The sequence below is a fragment of the Cnephaeus nilssonii genome, assembly GCF_951640355.1.
Source record: "Cnephaeus nilssonii genome assembly, chromosome: 20".
Lineage (NCBI taxonomy): Eukaryota > Metazoa > Chordata > Mammalia > Chiroptera > Vespertilionidae > Cnephaeus > Cnephaeus nilssonii.
The window spans coordinates 35,775,441-35,790,972 of NC_137091.1; the positions used below are offsets into that span (position 1 = coordinate 35,775,441).

The following is a 15,532-nucleotide window of genomic DNA, read 5'->3' on the forward strand; positions in this document are numbered from 1 at the left end:
GACCCAGGGGTTGGGGAGGAGAGATGGAACCATAGGCCACAGGCAGAATCTCTCCCATGTCCCCGTATGGGCTTGCTTTAGACATTCTTTCGAGTACTGCATTTTGCAATCCTGAGATGTATTTGCACCCAGGTCAGTTAAATAAGTGGGAAGCAGATGAACTCTTAGTAGATAAAGTTGAAAGGAGGGGGAGGACCTTAGGAATGGAACCCAGACCTCAAACCAAAGGGAAGAGGGACAAAAGAGAAAACAGTCTCTTTCCTAATCTCAGTGGGTACCCAATAGTTATAAAGTGGGGTTGAAATTTGAAGAATTATAAGGACTTTACCAGAAGGTAAGGATAGGCTTCTAAGCTGGAGGACCAGTGTAGGCAAAGTCCTAGAGGAGATAAAGGGGAGAAATGCAGGGTCCCAGGTAGGACCTGGGGTGCCCCGGGGCACAGGCTGACTTCTAGTTCTGCTTTGTCTCTGGTTAATATTCACCTAACCTCTGTCAGGCCCTTTGTCACCTTGTTTATCTATCTTAGCCTCAGTGTTTCTCATCAGGGTGGCCCTGTTAGTCCTGCCCTGGCTCCATCTCAGAGTAAAAGCAAAAGTCAAAGTGGCTCACTCCTGGCTCCAGATCTTGTGACCTAACAAGCTTCGGGATGGGAGCTTCTGGAGCTGCAGGCAATGGGTGAGTTTCCACTGGCGCTGGGCTCCCAGGTCATGAGAGAGACATTCACTGGGGTATTACAGATGAACAGAGTTTGCTTGGTAGAGAGGATGAGGAAGGGGAATGCCTGGTTTGAGGTTGTAGGTGAGTGGTGATTAAGAGCTTGCACTCCTACCTGGCCAGCATGGCTCTGGTTGAGCATCAGCTTATGAACTGGACCACGGCACATGCCTGGGTTGTGGGCTCAATCCCTAGTGTGGGGCTTGCAGAAGGCAGCCAATCAATGATTCTCATCATTGATGTTTCCCTCTCTCCCTCTCCCTCTCTCTGAAATCAATTTTTTTTTTTTAATTTTTAAGAGCTTGCACTCCGGAACTGGAATGCCTAGATTTGAACCCCAGTTCCAACACCGATTACCTGATTGTGGGCAAGTGATTTCACCTCTGTGCCTCAACATCCTTATCTGTGAAATGGACATCATAATAGTGCCTCTCTCATGTGACTTTTGTGATGATACAGTGAATTAAGTGTGGCAGATGATATTATCCAACCCCAGGACCCTCTTGCCTACTTCAGTTCACTTACAGCTGCAAAAGGAGGCTTTCTGTTTCCCGTCCTGAGCTTTGGCATCTCTGCTCCTCTGCTGAGAGCTTTCTGGGAGTTATGGAAAGTGAGCTAATGCTCTCAGCCTAAAGTGGGTATCAGTCACTGGGTGAGTGCCCCAGACTTCCTGTTGTCTGGTCCTAAGATTGCAACAGCGTTCTATAGGATCCTCATAAAAACCATCCCCTCCTCCACCCGTTTCCCACAGTGGCTACCACTCCATAAGCACCTTTTCTGGCTTACACCCTACCTGTCTCACCCCATTCCCTGCCTCCTGCCTCCTGGAATCAAGTCCTAAATAAAGCACCTCACCCAAGTCCTTGGATCCCTGTGCTGTGTGTAAAGCCCACAGTTGATACTCTGTGTCTGCTATGTTTTTTGTTGTTGTTTTGTTAATCCTCACCTGAGGATAATTTTTCTCTTGAGACCTAGCTGGTTTGGCTCAGTGGGATAGAGTGTCGTCCTGCAAACTGAAGGGTCCCAGGTTCACTTCCGGTCAGGGGCACATGCCCAGGTTGTGGGCTTGATCCCCAGTGGGGAACCTGCAGGAGGCAGCCGATCCATGATTTTCTCATCACGGATGTTTCTATCTCTCTCCCTCTTCCTTCCTCTCTGAAATTAATAAAAATATTTTTTTCCCCTTGATATTTAGAGAGAGTGGAAGGGAGGGGGAGAGACATAGAGAAACATCAATGTGAGAGAGAAACATTGATTGCCTCCTGCATGGGCCCCAACCGTGGGTGGGGATAGAGCCTGCCTGCAAGTGAGGTTCATGACCTTCAGTCTGCAAGCCAATGCTCTAACCACTGAGCAACTGGTTAGGGCTGCTGCTGTTTTTTACTCTGCTAAGGCACACGGTCGGTTGCTTCTCAACCCCTTGACCCTATCTGTTAAATAAGAATCTCCTGCTCTAAGACTTTACAGCAATATTTAAAACATATTAAAATTAATTTCACCTGTTTCTACTGTTTAATTGTGACTACTAGAAAATTTAGAATAATTTGGAATATGGATTGTGGGTTAATAATAGAACTGAATCACCCTGGCTGGTTTGGCTCAGTGGATATTGTCAGCCCATGGACTTAAGGGTCCCAAGTTCGATTCCAGTCAAAGGCATGTATCTCAGTTGCAGGCTCAGTCCCTGTGCAACCAATGATGTGTCTCTCACATCAGTGGTTTTTTTCTCTCCCCCATTTCCTTCCACTCTCTAAAAAAAAAAAAAAAAAAAAAAAAAAAATTAGTGGGAAAATATCCTCGGGTGAGGATTTAAAAAAACAAAACTGAATTGAGTTGTTAAATTTTCCTATTTTGATGACTGTACTCTAGTTGTGTATGAGAATGCCTTTATTCTTAAGAACTGCACACTGAAGTATTCAGGAGCAAACAGTATCATGTCTACAACTTACTCTCAAATGGTTCCAAAATACAGGGTGTCCTCAAAAAAATGTATACACCTTTTAACAGCTGATAGCTCAATTTTGAAAATGAAGTGTATTTTAATAAACACTGCCTTTATTCAAAGTGTGTGTATACATTTTTGGGGAAACCCTATATATGCACATATGTAAACATATTAGAGTGTGAATAGTGAAGTACATGGGGCAAAATGTTAACAGTTGGTTAATCTGGGTAAAGGATATATGGGAGCTTGTTGTACTAGTTTAAATAGCCCTGGCTGGTGTTTCTCAATGGTTAGAGCATCAGCCTGGGCACTGAAGGGTCATGGTTTGATTCCCAGTCAAGGGCATGTACCTTGGTTGCAGGTTTATCCCTGGCGCCCTGTTGTTGGGGCAGGTGTAGGAGGCAAGCAATCGATGTGTCTCTCTCACATTGATGTTCTCTCCCCCTTTCCTCCCTCCTTCCACTCTCTCTAAAAATAAATGGAAAAATATCCTTGGGTGAGGATTAACAATAAATAATAAAATAAATAAGGTTATGTATTTTTTACCTTTGAAAAAATGTCTGGTTTCCCTGGCAGATTCTGATCTTCATTCTATTGGGAATGACAGGTTACTAGACTATGTTCTTGTCTTAGGTCACAAACTCTGCTGTCCCAAGGGTCCAAGCCAGATGCATGAGGTGATCCAGGGGGGCCTTTGGGAATTCTGGGAAACTCACAGTCCCTAAAAAAGAAAGTTCCTACCACTCCTGCTCAATACCCTCTCAAACAGTAACATCCACGGTGTTAATGATGTGAAGGAATGACTAGAATTTTCTTTAGGGTAATAAAAGAATTGTGACTAAATTTTAAAACAGAACCCTGACCTGGAGACACTTCCTGAATTGTTGGTAAAAGGATATATGCTGTCTGGACTTCCGAACAATTAGGAAAGGAGAGTGGGCACCTGGGAGGATTCAAGGGATTGGCCCTGAGTTGGTAATTACAGCTGGTGAAGGAGTCCACAAGGACCTGTAATGCTGTTCCTTATTTTTTTGTATAAGTTCAAAAAGTACCGGAATGAAAGTTGAAAAAACGAAACAAACTCCTATGAGGCCCATCTCACTCAGACTGGAAGCCCTCACTGTGGTCCACCAGGCTTCAGCTGATCTGGCCCCATAACCGGCCCCATAACCTCTCCCTCACCTCACCGTCTCCCGCTCTCCCGCTCTAGCACTCACATCCAGCCACACCAGCCTTCCCAGGTGCCAAGCACACTCCTATCTCTGGGCCTTTGCACTTCCTGTTTTCTTTACCTGGAATGCTCTTCCTCTAGGTCTGCACTGTCCAGGACGGTAGCTGAGAGATACTGTGACTGAGGAATTTTTCAAAATTTTTTATAAATTTTAAGTCATGTAAAATTTAAAAGAGATGCCATGTAAAAGATTCCATTAAATACAACCTCTTTGGGTAGGACTACTTTTTATTTAATCTGTTGGAACTTAAGTGTCTGAATTGAGATGTGCTATAAAGAGTGAAATACATATCAGATTTCAAAGACAGTAAGAAAAAAGGATTATAAATCTTCATGTATTTTTATATTCATTACACATTGACGTTTTGTATATATTGGGTTAAATAAAGTATAAATTATTAAAATTTTCACCTGTTTCTATTGTTTAACAGTGACTACTAGAAATTTTTAAATTATATTTATGCTTCACATTATGTTTCTACTAGAGGCCAAGTGCATGAAATCCGTGCACTCTTGCGGGGGGGGTGGGGGGGTCCCCTCAGCCCAGCCTGCGCCCTTTCACAGTCCCTAACTTTTCAGTAACCCACAAAAATAAATTCCCATTTCTGTTTAATCAGTGGTGATTGGGCTTCAGTCACTTGCTCCCTGTGTGTCTTCAGTGACTTCCCCACTAGGGCCTGTTTCCCATTCTGTTAAGTGGGGACATATCATTGGATGGCTGTGAAAATTAAAGAAGAGATCTTTCTTAAATGCACATCCGGGAGCCTAGCACAAGGCTCTGTTCTTGAGTCTGATTCTTTTATTTTTATTATTTTTTAAATATATTTTATTGATTTTTTACAGAGAGGAAGGGAGAGGGAGAGAGAGTCAGAAACATCTATGAGAGAGAAACACCAATCAGCTGCCTCCAGCACACCCCCCACTGGGGATGTGCCCGCAACCAAGGTACATGCCCTTGACCGGAATTGAACCTGGGACCCTTGAGTCCGCAGGCTGATGCTCCATCCACTGAGCCAAACCGGTTAAGGCTCGAGTCTGATTCTATTCCACCTCTTGTCCCAACACTTTAAGCTCTGGGAAGTGGATGATCTTAGACACCTGGCGCTGGGTACTGGACTCCAGGACCGAGTCCTGGAAACTCCAGTTGGTTGTCATCATGACCCATGGAAGAATTTCACACCCTGTACCAGTGATGGCCCAGCCTGGGAGCCCACCATGTAGACTGCTTGAACAGAACACATGTATAAATGAGGTCAGAGGCTATAGCAGGTGTAGCCCGCCTATACCACCTGTGCCCTTTCTATACACACCTCTAGCTTCCTGTGGAAAGCACCTGTGCTTCTCTGCCTGCGGGATCTTTAAAGACAGGAGAAGCTGGAAGTTCTGGGGAGTTGACAACTTCAGGAACCAATGAGAGCTGTTTACATAAATGCCAATTTCTTTGACTCTTGGGTAGAATAACTTTGAATGTGTTCCACACAGTCTCCTACAGGTTGCTAGTGGGATGGCACCCAGGTTCCCAAAGCAGCAACCAGCTCAGCGCTCCCTTCCCTGGCTCACTTCCTCAGACCTCTACCAATCTGCCTAGGATCACCTCCTGAAAAACTACCTGTGCTTGCATCTTTGTCTCAGAGTCTAATGGGCTGATTCAGTTCTGCATTCTGTACTCAAGGCAAAGGAATCTGTGGAGAGGGCTGTCCAGATATAGCAGGGCTGTATCCTAGATTCTAAGTACTCAAGCACCCAATAGCTACACATTCTGCAAAAGACTGATGTTTGTATCCCTTTAAAATATGTATGTGGAAATCCTAACCCACTATGTGATGGTTATGAGGTGAGGCCTTTGGGGGGTGATTAGGTCTGAGGATACAGCCCCCATGGAAATGATGACTGCTCTTAATCTTTTGAAACCCCAGAGAGCTCCCTGCTCCTGCCATGTGAGGACACAGCAAGAAGACGGCCATCTATGAACCAGGGAGTAGGTCCTCACCAGACACTGAATCTGTCAATGCCTTGAGCTTGGACTTTTCAGCCTGCAGAACTGTGAGAAATAAATTTCTATTGTTTATAAGCCATGCAGTCTGTTATTTTGTTACGGCAGCCCAAATGGACTAGAACACATCCTTTGACAAGGGACCATTTATTACATATGTCTGGGCTGTGTACTCAGATTGGGGGGGGACCATTGACATAATTGAGCACCAAGTAAGGTGTCCTGGCCAGTGGGGCCGGAGAACAGCAGGGGCCCCCTGACTGGGACAGGAGCAATGTGAAACCCACCAAGAGAAGGAAGAGAAGAAGGAGGAAGGTCAGGGGCCGCCTGGATGCAGGAGTGGGGGCTCTGTAAAGGAAAATGCAGCGTTAAATACACAGTGGGCTGCCATCATGAGCCCTGTCTCCCTACACCCCCAGACCCATCTCCCAGGCATCTCACCCAGAATCTACCTCCAGCATCACATCCTGGAGACTGGAAGATGCTTGAGTCTTCTTGTCCTAAGGGTAGATAGTAACCAGAAGCAGGATACATAGAAGGGACACTTAGTGTGGACTTTCCCTTACTACCATAGACCTACAGGGCTGAGCTTATTTCTCCTCCTTTCCTGGTATCCCCTTCTTCCCCTCATGGGCTTGGAATATCTCTAAGTATAGTGGATGTCTATCTGTGGTTGATGTCCTCCAACCAATTCCCCTTTTTCTGGTAACGGGCTCAATCTGGTGTGCGGGGGGCGTCACATTTCCCCACTTTCCGAACAGTATACCTCCACTTCCATGACTAGACATATGACCCGGATATGGCCTATTAGAGCCTTCCATCAGGTTGGCCACTGTGATTGGTTCAGGACCCACGGGGCGTGAAATCAGCCCTAGGACTTGGTCAGTGGCATTCTTCTCTTGGGTGGGTAACCAGTAGAACGTATGTAGCTACTGGGGCAGCCATTTTGCTGAGAAGGAATCCACCTTGGCGAAGTAGAGTCTCAAGAGCAAGGGTCTGAGCCCTGATAGCATTAGAGGTCCTGAATTCAACAGGACCTGGACTTTTCGGTTACATGAAAAAAACAGCATCCCCTCTTTTGTGGAATTCCATTTTGGTCGCTTGCACAAATGGATATACCTAACTGAGGACCAGCTGACCTGAGACTTCCGGAGCAGGGAGCGTCTCTGGTGACCTACTAAGTGTTTCCGGTGGCTGAGGCCCAACACGAATATGTCCTGTGGGGAGAGAGAGTTGTGGGGTCCTGGGACAACCAGTGACCAAGAGACACAAGATGGGGAAGACCAAGGTAGAGGGTGTCGCAGAGACGTGACGCTGGGGGAAGAGAAGGATCTTGGGAAGACACAAAGAGAGGGGCAGAGCCAAAGAACTTGAGAGGAGAAACATTATTCATTCATTCACTCAACTAATATTTAATGAGTGTCTATTACATGCCAGGCAGTGTTCAAAGAACTGGGGACACAGTGGCGATGGAAACAGGCAAAGTCTATATACTGTCAAGATGTGGTAAGTGCCATTAGAAAATAAAGTAAGAGGGTAAGGATCCTGTTTGGAGGCCAGAGCAGGCCTCTCTGAAGAGGTGACACTTTACAGGAGACTGGAATGAAGGTAGGAGGCAAGCTGGGCATGCATCTTGGGGCTTTGAAATGGGAGTGAATTTGGAATGTTTAAAGAAGAGCCAAGAACAGTGATGGCGAACCTCTGACACGCGTGTCAGTGCCGTCTCTGTTGACACGCGGCCGCTGAGGCGGCCGCATGCCGAGGATGAAACATTTATGTTATTTAAACTATAAATATCGCGAAATAGTGTTTTTTCCTCAAAGGGACACACTACCCGAGTTATGCTCAGTTTTTTGGAGAAGTTTGAAACACCGAGCTCAAAAGGTTGCCCATCACTGGCCAAGAAGCTAGTGTGGCTGTAGCGGACTGAGCAGGGAGCAGGGGCGGAGAGGAGAGTGAGAGGAAACAAGGAAATGTACATATAGACGGATGAGAAAGAAAAACAGAAAGAATAAGATAGAGGAAGATACAGAAACCAAGAGAGAGTGAGAAAGGCACTGACTCACCAAGAGCGAAAGATACACTGAGAGAGGCAGAGGGAGAGACAGAACCGCCAAGATCGCCTTGGAAGGAAAAGACCCTGCTAGGAGGTGCACAGAGGTGTCCTGTGGGTGCCCGGGTGGGGATGTCCCCCACCTGCTCTCACCTCAAGGCCTTGTCTCCTGCTCTGGGGGCCCCTGTGGCCACACAGCTCACAGGGAGCCCCTGGTGTCCAGGCTGTCTTTTGCCCCAAGGGCCCGAAGCCCCCAATGTCCCCTGCTGGGTCCCACTCTAACTCTGCAGGAGTGGGGAGGCTACTGGGTTCCCAGGGCCCCCAGATCCCACCAGGTCCTGGACAGTCTGAATCCGCCTCAATCTCCAAATCCTGGTCCAGTGTGTTGGCCTCCTTGAATACCTGGTCAGAGGACAGAGGTCATGGGGGGTTGTGAAATTGGCACCAGTGCTAGGGATCACCAGTTGGGGCCATACCAGGCTGTAGCTGACCAGCTGGGCCTGCAGCCGCCACAACCGCCAGAAGATGCTGTCTCGGTGGGCTCCGAGGGCCCTTAGGACCTGCTGCAGGGATGCCCGGGCCTGAGGCTCACTCCGCTGTGCCAGCCCCTCACTGAACGCCAGCAGTGCATCTACACGCTCAGCTGTCCCACGTAGGTCTGCCTGTAGGGTCTGGGAACACATGGTTGGACACGACCACTATCCCCACACACACCAGGGGGGACCAGAAACCTAGGACCTGGAATTACATGGCCCCCTTTCCTACCCAGATACCTAGAACATGGAGTAAACCCATTTTTCACCCAAGGGAGCTGGTATCCCTCCTGAGGCCCTGCCCCCCCTTCCCACACCTTGGCCTCCCATTGCCCACCTGCAGCTGGACCATCCCATTCTGGGCCAATGTCCAGGGCCCCAGGCCTCGCTCTAGGTCCTGCAGCCGGAGACCCAGGCCCAACAGGCAAAGGTGCAGGCGGTCCTGCTCAGCCTCCAACACCTCCCAGACAGAGATAGGGCTCTGGGAAACACAAAGGGCTGCGTCAGTGCCAATGGGCCAACAAAGACCTTGTCCCCACTCTCACTGCCACCCCTCTTTTGCGGACTCCTGCTTTCTGGATGCTTCTCTGAAGCAGAGTCCGTCTCTGGCTCCGCACCAGGGCTGCTCCCACCTCAGTGGAAGGCCTGGGGACCTCTAATTCAAAGTCTCAAGGTTTCCAAAGCTCCTAGAAACTTGGGACAGCAGGACCTGGAGGTGTAAGGATCACTCTGCTCTGCCAGCCCCTCACTGAACATCAGCAGTGCATCTACTGGGAGGGGGTGATGGAGCTGGATACCCCTACAAGGAATGAGGCTGCACCACGGCCAATCATGAAACAATTCTCTCTCAGTTTGAAATACTTCTATAACGATTGACAAAGAATCCTTTATAGAGTGTCCCTCCTGCCACAGGTGCCCAACACTTTTCCAGAATCATCCATTCATCCCCAGCGTGGAGGCCAGATTCTAGGGGAAAGAGAAGAGGTGGGGCACAAGGGGCCTGGGTGACCTCAGCTCACCTCACGGTGTTTGCCCCCAGTGGAGTCCTCATGGGAACAAGGCGTTGGCAATCGGGGGTGACCAGATGCAGGCTCAGTGTTCTTCAGCCCACCCTGTGAGTGCTCAGAAGGGTCCAAAGAGTCCTGCCCCAGTGTCTGAGCTTGCTCTGGCCTGAGAGGGAGGAGGCATTGGCAGACCCTTGGGTGGACCTAGGTGCCCATGATCCACTCTAGCCTACCCATCCCCGCTTCCTCTCCCACATCCCCAGGTGATCACAGCCTCAGTGCCTCTTACCCTCAAAGCACCCCTGCTACTGCCGTCACCCTTTTAGGACCCAAGTTTCCAAAGCCCCAGCTCCTACCTGATGCTTTCCTCTTCAGGAGGGCAGCCGGTGCCTTCAGCAATGTCCAGTTCCCTAGGGGCTCCAGGGGGATGGTTGAGGGGCTCTGACCGGGGTCCAGGGTCCAGAGATGGGGGCAGGGCCATAGCTGGGGGCCTGGGGACAGTCAGTGAGAATACTTTGGTCCCAGCCCCAGCCCCTTGGAGATCCCAGCTGCAGCCTAGTTCCTCCCTCTCTGGAGGGACTGCTGACCCCACCCTCACCCCGTTCCCCGTAGCCCTGGCTCTGGGACCCGCTGATTTTCACTCCAAAGTGAGGGGCACACTTGCCCCTCGGTCTTTGTCTCTAAGGACACACTGACCCTCGCTCCGACTCCCAAAATCAGCTAATTTCAAGGTATCCAGCCTTTTCCTAGACAGTGGTGTCCCCTCCGACATCCACAGGACTCACCCGGGCCCCAGGCAGATGGAGGCCCAGGAGCAGGCTCAGCTTTACCTCCTTTCAAGTGAAACCTGGGCCCAGGTAACTTGATGCCAGCTCAGGTGACAGTGGCACTACTTTAACTCCCCAGCAAACAAGTAACCGAACTTCCTAAGCTCACCCCAACCCACCCAATGGTCCTGGATTCTGCCCGGCTCATCTGAACCATTCTTCTGACCCCCAGAACCCACACCATTTAGGGTCTCAGACTCAGCACCCCTCAAGAACACAAGCGTCTGTCCCCCCACCCCCAATCCAAAACCAAAGAAAGATTTTTGTTGGTTTATTTGAAATGAAGCCTTTTTCTGTGGTTCCCACAAAGTTATCGGGAAAATGACTCAGGGGAGCCACCTTTGCCCAGGGCTTCAAGGCTGCAGGGTTGCAGCTGTCCAGGACTTGCTAGTCTGGGAAGCCCAGCAGGTCCTGGGGCCAGGCATCACTTGCTAAGGAGCAGTCCAGCCCGCAGCACACGGGGCACCCGGCGGATGGTCAGCGAGACACGGGTGCCACGGACCAGGTGGGCTCCAGGTCTTGCCGATGGGCAGGCAGCGGCGTTGAGCGGTAGGGAGGCGGTGTCCAGTGGATCTACAGAGGCCGCTGCGATGCCGTGGAGGAGGCGCGTGTAGGCAGTACCACGAAGTACCAGGAGGCTGCGGGGTTCCAGCAACAGCGAGGTGACCGGCCGGGGCGGGGGCCGGGGCTGTAAGGAATATAAATAAATGGTCAGTGGGTCCTCAAAAATAGGAGGGTGGGAGAAGTTAGCAGACTTAATGAGAGTCAGGGAGCGAGGGTCAGTGTGTCCCTAGAGACAAAGACTGAGGGGCAAGTGTGCCCCTCACTCTAGAGTGAAAAGCAGCGGGTCCCAGAGCCAGGGCTACGGGGAACGGGGTGAGGGTGGGGTCAGCAGTCCCTCCAGAGAGGGAGGAACTAGGCTGCAGCTGGGATCTCCAAGGGGCTGGGGCTGGGCCCAAGGTATCAGTGGTCACAGGGAACTGGGGAGAACTAGGTTGAGGGCTTGACAGGAGTCAGGAGTTGGGGTGGGCAGGGATGGGGCGGCAGAATGAGGCAGAGATGATCTGGTATAGTCTGGATGTGCCTGCAGACATCAGGATTTTTGAGGAAACTGGCACAATAGGCAGGATATGGGGGTAACCAGGAGCATGGAGCACTAAAAAGGGACCTAAGCAGCAGCTGGGTCAGGATGTCCAGGGGGTTTCTGTGAGCACTGTCGTGTCAGAAATGCATCCCTCAGAGAAAGAGGTCAGGGAAGCTGCTGTCATGAGCAGCCCTAGGATAGTCAGGCTATCCTAGGAGTCTTTGAGCAAGCCAGGAGCCAAGGTGTGCCCTATGACAGATCACATATTGTAGTGGCAGGCAGGCAGGTCAGTGTTGGGGTGCTCTGTACAGTAGGCAAAGAAACAGGATATCTGAAAGGATGTCAAGGACACTCACAAATGAATGGTGTTGGGAGTATCTGAGGATATCAGTGTCTGCGGGAGTATTGGGGAACCCTGCAGGGGTATTGGAGCACTCTGAACGTGTGGGCTAAGGGATCTTTAGGGTGTCAGGACATTCCAATCAGCAGGTAGGGGTGCTGGAGGATCTGTGGGTACCAAGCTTTCTAGGGCACCCTGCAAGCAGATGGGTTCGGTGTCTGGGAAGACATGGTTGCATTCTATGAGGAGCAGGGAAAGGTATCTGGGAGGTTATCACAGGTATCTTGCAGGCAGGCGGGATTGGGGCTTCTTAGAGGATGTGGATGTGAGAGTGCCCACAAGTGACCGGGGCAGTGTCCCAGGGCCCACCTGCTCTGTTGGGTCATCATCCTTTGGCTGCCGCGGCTCGTAGAGATCCAGCATGGTGTGGGAGCCCAGGCTGATGGTGCTGACGGTCGGGTAGTACAGTGGCCCATCCTTGTGGGGCTGGGGAGTGGGCACCAGGGCTGGACAGGGCAGGAGTCCACAGCCCCACCCTCTAGGGTACAAGGGGGCCTCCCAGCTGGGGTCAGGGAGATGGATGCCTGGTGGGGGGGTGTGGCAATGGCCTGCCCCATGATGGATCGGAGGTCTGGGGGTTGGGGTAAGGATGTGTAGTTACCATGATGCCCTCCCCAGGCAGATACTGGTTCACAAGGACATGGTTGGCTGGGAGACCCCCAAAAAGATTGAGGTCAGATACTTTGTCCACGTAGCGCTGAAGCCACAGAGGAAGCCGCTCAGGAACCATCCCTCGGGGATGTGGGAGCCCACCTGGAGGAGCGCAATGGGGTCCTGAGAGCACCTAACCAAGGAGCCCTCACACTTCAAGCCCTCATTAACGATAGCACCGGGTTTGGTAGCATGCTGACCTTCTCAGGGATGCCCGATTCTTTGGAGATCACCACCCAACCCTTCAAAGGTTTCCTGGTGCCTCAAAGGTCTCCTGAAACCTTTGAGACTCCCAACTTATAAGGAAATCCCTAATCCCATAGAACCTCTACTGACATTTCTGAATCCTCCTGGCCCTTGGGACCCCTTGAACCCTCAAGGGCTCCCCAATATCTTAAGACTAACCAACCTGAAGCACCTGCCCTAACCCACATCCCTAAGTCACCCATGCCCCCAGGTAGGAACACTCACCCCAATTCTGTAACTTCCTCCCCGAGAGCTGAGTCCACTTTGGCTTTGGGGCATTGCCGACCTAGGAGGTGGGGAGGGGGTCACTCGTTTTTCAGGACTGCTCTCTCTGATTCTCCCACCCGGGCCAACATAGAGGTCTTTACCCGGGGTGGAAATGGGTTCTCTCAGTATCTGTGGGAATGGTTTTCTGAGATAGAGTGTTCCCAAGATTTTGATGTTTGCTCTTTCCCCTGTGGCAGCTGCTGCTAGCCCCAAAGCCCACCTCGGTCTATTGGGATCGAGAAAAGGAACCAGGGCCACACAACTGCGGTCTGAATCTACTTAGAACTCTGGCCTGCATTGGGCTCTTGTAGCCCAGGAAATAGTCTGCACCCTGTAATATCCTGGGCTATCTCAGAACAGTCTAACTTCTGGGACCTCCTTGTTTCTATCACCTGAGGGTTGGGGGTGGGGTGGGGGTGGGGATGTGCTACACTAGGCTATCTCAGCATAGCAAAGGGAGTACTTTGAAAAGTCTCCACTGCCAAGATCCCAAAGTTCTAGAATGGGCCATCTTCAAGAAGTCTAGACTCAATAATCTCCTTGTTCCCTTTATGGTTATGGGGCTGGAATGGGCTATCTCATCACAAGGGTCTGTGTTCTGTGGCTAACTTTTTCCTGGGACTCAACCTAGACAAGACTAGTTGGAATAGCACAAGGAAGAACTGTGCTCTATTATTGTGTGTGTGTGTGTGTGTGTGTGTGTGTGTTCTATTATTAAGGCTCTGGGGCTGCAAAGGATTATCCCAGTGCAAGGACTGACCTTTGTAGTCTTCTTTCCCCAAACCTTAAATAGAATACAGACTGGATTATCTCAGCACAGTGGTCTGTGTTTAAATCTTGTTCCCAAGACTCTGGGTCTAAGCTGAGCTATTTAAGCAGAGGAAAGAGTATACTCTGTAACATTCTGAGGCCTGGGCTACCTCAGCACTGGAAATCCTTCATTCCCCAAACATCAAAGGCCTGAACTGGGCTATCTCAGCCTATATTTATAATCTCCTTTTCTCTAAAATAGCAGGTTTGGGCTCTGTCAGCACAGAGAATATGGGCTCTGTAACATCCTTATTTCTGAGGCTCTGGGCTTGTACCAGCCTATTCCAGCACAAGGAATCTGATCTCAATAACATCTTTGTTTTGGAAGCTGGACTGGCCTATCTCAGTCCAGCTTCCACAGGAAGTCTGAGCTCCATAATGATCACTTCCTTTCTAAGAATCAGTTTGGTTTCCCCTGTCTTCCTGGGAAAAGCTCTTTCTGACAGGCCCGGTGGGTCCTGAGAGTGAGGGATGGGTGCTATGTGGCACTCCTCTTCCTGCCAGAATCTCCATTATAGCCTCAGGGCTCTCAAGCAGGAACCAGGGTTTGGGGAAGGATCTGGAAAGATGGGAAAAACAGACCAGAAGGGCATTGAGATCACCTGTCGAAGCAAATACTCTTCCTCTTCCTTGGAGATGAAGTCAGGGACATAATAGATTACAGGTGGTGCCTAGGATGGAGAGATCCCTCTTGAAACTGGTGCCCTTTGATCTACACGGGGACCCTAGCAATGATGAGCAGCCCCCTCCCTCTATAGTGAGGCTCAGGATGTCCCCAGACCGGCCAGGGCCTGAAGTTGAGGGACCAATGTCCATCTGGGTGATAGAAAGTGGGAGTGAGATAGGGGAAGAATGAACCTGGAGAGGGCAGTCCCAGCTCACAAACCCAGGAGTCAGCCTGCTTTATCACCACTCTATCTTCCACCCTCAGTCCTCCCACCTTCACCCTCTGCACCCCCAGTCCTGACAACCTGCTCCACCCTGAATGGTTCCAGGGCTGGGACCCTGGAGTCCTGATCCTCCGACACCAACTCCATGCACCCGATCCTGTGAGAAGGGGAGAATGGGCTAAAGTCACCAAGCCTCCTACCCTCAGGCTCTATCATGGGTCAGGGCCTCAGCCCTCTAACCAAGCATCCTCTCGCAGAGAACATCCTGACCCCACTGGGATTGTTTCTCAGGAGCTTCACAGCCTCTAGGGCTGCACCCCAGAACCCCTGTAAACATCTTAACTTGAGACCCCTTTCTAAACAACCAGATTTGCAACCTTGAGCCTCGCTCTCTAACAACATTCAGGGTCCCTATGGACTCCTCCTGCCTCAAGCCCTTTTAGATGCCACATTCTGAACGCCCTGTACCCCCAAACTGAATCTCCTCTGACGCATCCATCCTGTCTCCTTGGAGTCCACCCCTCTGGACTCCCTCCGATTTCCCTTCCCGCGCACCCCTTCACTGCAGCGCTCTTGAACCTAAAGCCCTGAGCCTGACTCCTCCTCGCAAACATCCTTTCTTCCCTGAATCCCTGAGCCGCCCGCCACCGCCCGCCCCTTCACTCACACACACACACACACACACACACACACACACCCCACACTCCGCCCTCTGCGCTCCTCGGCCTCCTATGTGAGCTTCCCCGGCCCCCACCCTCAGCCCCCTCGGACCCCTATTCACGCCCTCCGCCACCCACAAAACTGACCGTCCACCAATGTCCCCACCAACATCCAAATTCAACACGCTTTTCCTTTCCCAGCCATTTCCGCCCCCTCATTTCCGA

At 50.7% G+C, this 15,532-nt stretch overlaps 2 protein-coding genes across 3 annotated transcripts; both read right to left on the reverse strand.

Moving 5' to 3' along the window:
- Nucleotides 1–6,033: 6,033 nt before the first annotated feature.
- SYNE4 (spectrin repeat containing nuclear envelope family member 4) lies at nucleotides 6,034–10,941 on the reverse strand (the record flags this gene model as incomplete). Of its 2 annotated transcripts, none has more annotated exons than XM_079799976.1 (9): nucleotides 10,803–10,941; nucleotides 9,830–9,964; nucleotides 9,489–9,639; nucleotides 8,807–8,950; nucleotides 8,413–8,607; nucleotides 8,090–8,338; nucleotides 7,023–7,100; nucleotides 6,336–6,383; nucleotides 6,034–6,231 (listed from the first exon to the last, which is right to left on the reverse strand). In XM_079799976.1, exons 2-9 carry the CDS (start codon nucleotides 9,952–9,954, stop codon nucleotides 6,034–6,036), a joined length of 1,188 nt encoding a protein of 395 aa, XP_079656102.1. In that variant the 5' UTR covers nucleotides 9,955–9,964; nucleotides 10,803–10,941. The 2 variants fall into 2 exon arrangements, with proteins under 2 accessions (XP_079656102.1, XP_079656103.1); XM_079799977.1 differs by having other exon boundaries at nucleotides 6,035–6,231; nucleotides 6,325–6,383.
- Nucleotides 10,546–15,512, reverse strand: ALKBH6 (alkB homolog 6; the record flags this gene model as incomplete). The annotated part of the gene is given in 8 exon segments (XM_079799978.1): nucleotides 10,546–10,988; nucleotides 12,094–12,210; nucleotides 12,386–12,537; nucleotides 12,907–12,967; nucleotides 14,361–14,429; nucleotides 14,730–14,805; nucleotides 15,455–15,500; nucleotides 15,503–15,512. Coding segments are annotated over 8 exon segments (795 nt in total). The 3' UTR covers nucleotides 10,546–10,724.
- Between the last annotated feature and the right edge of the window lie 20 nt (nucleotides 15,513–15,532).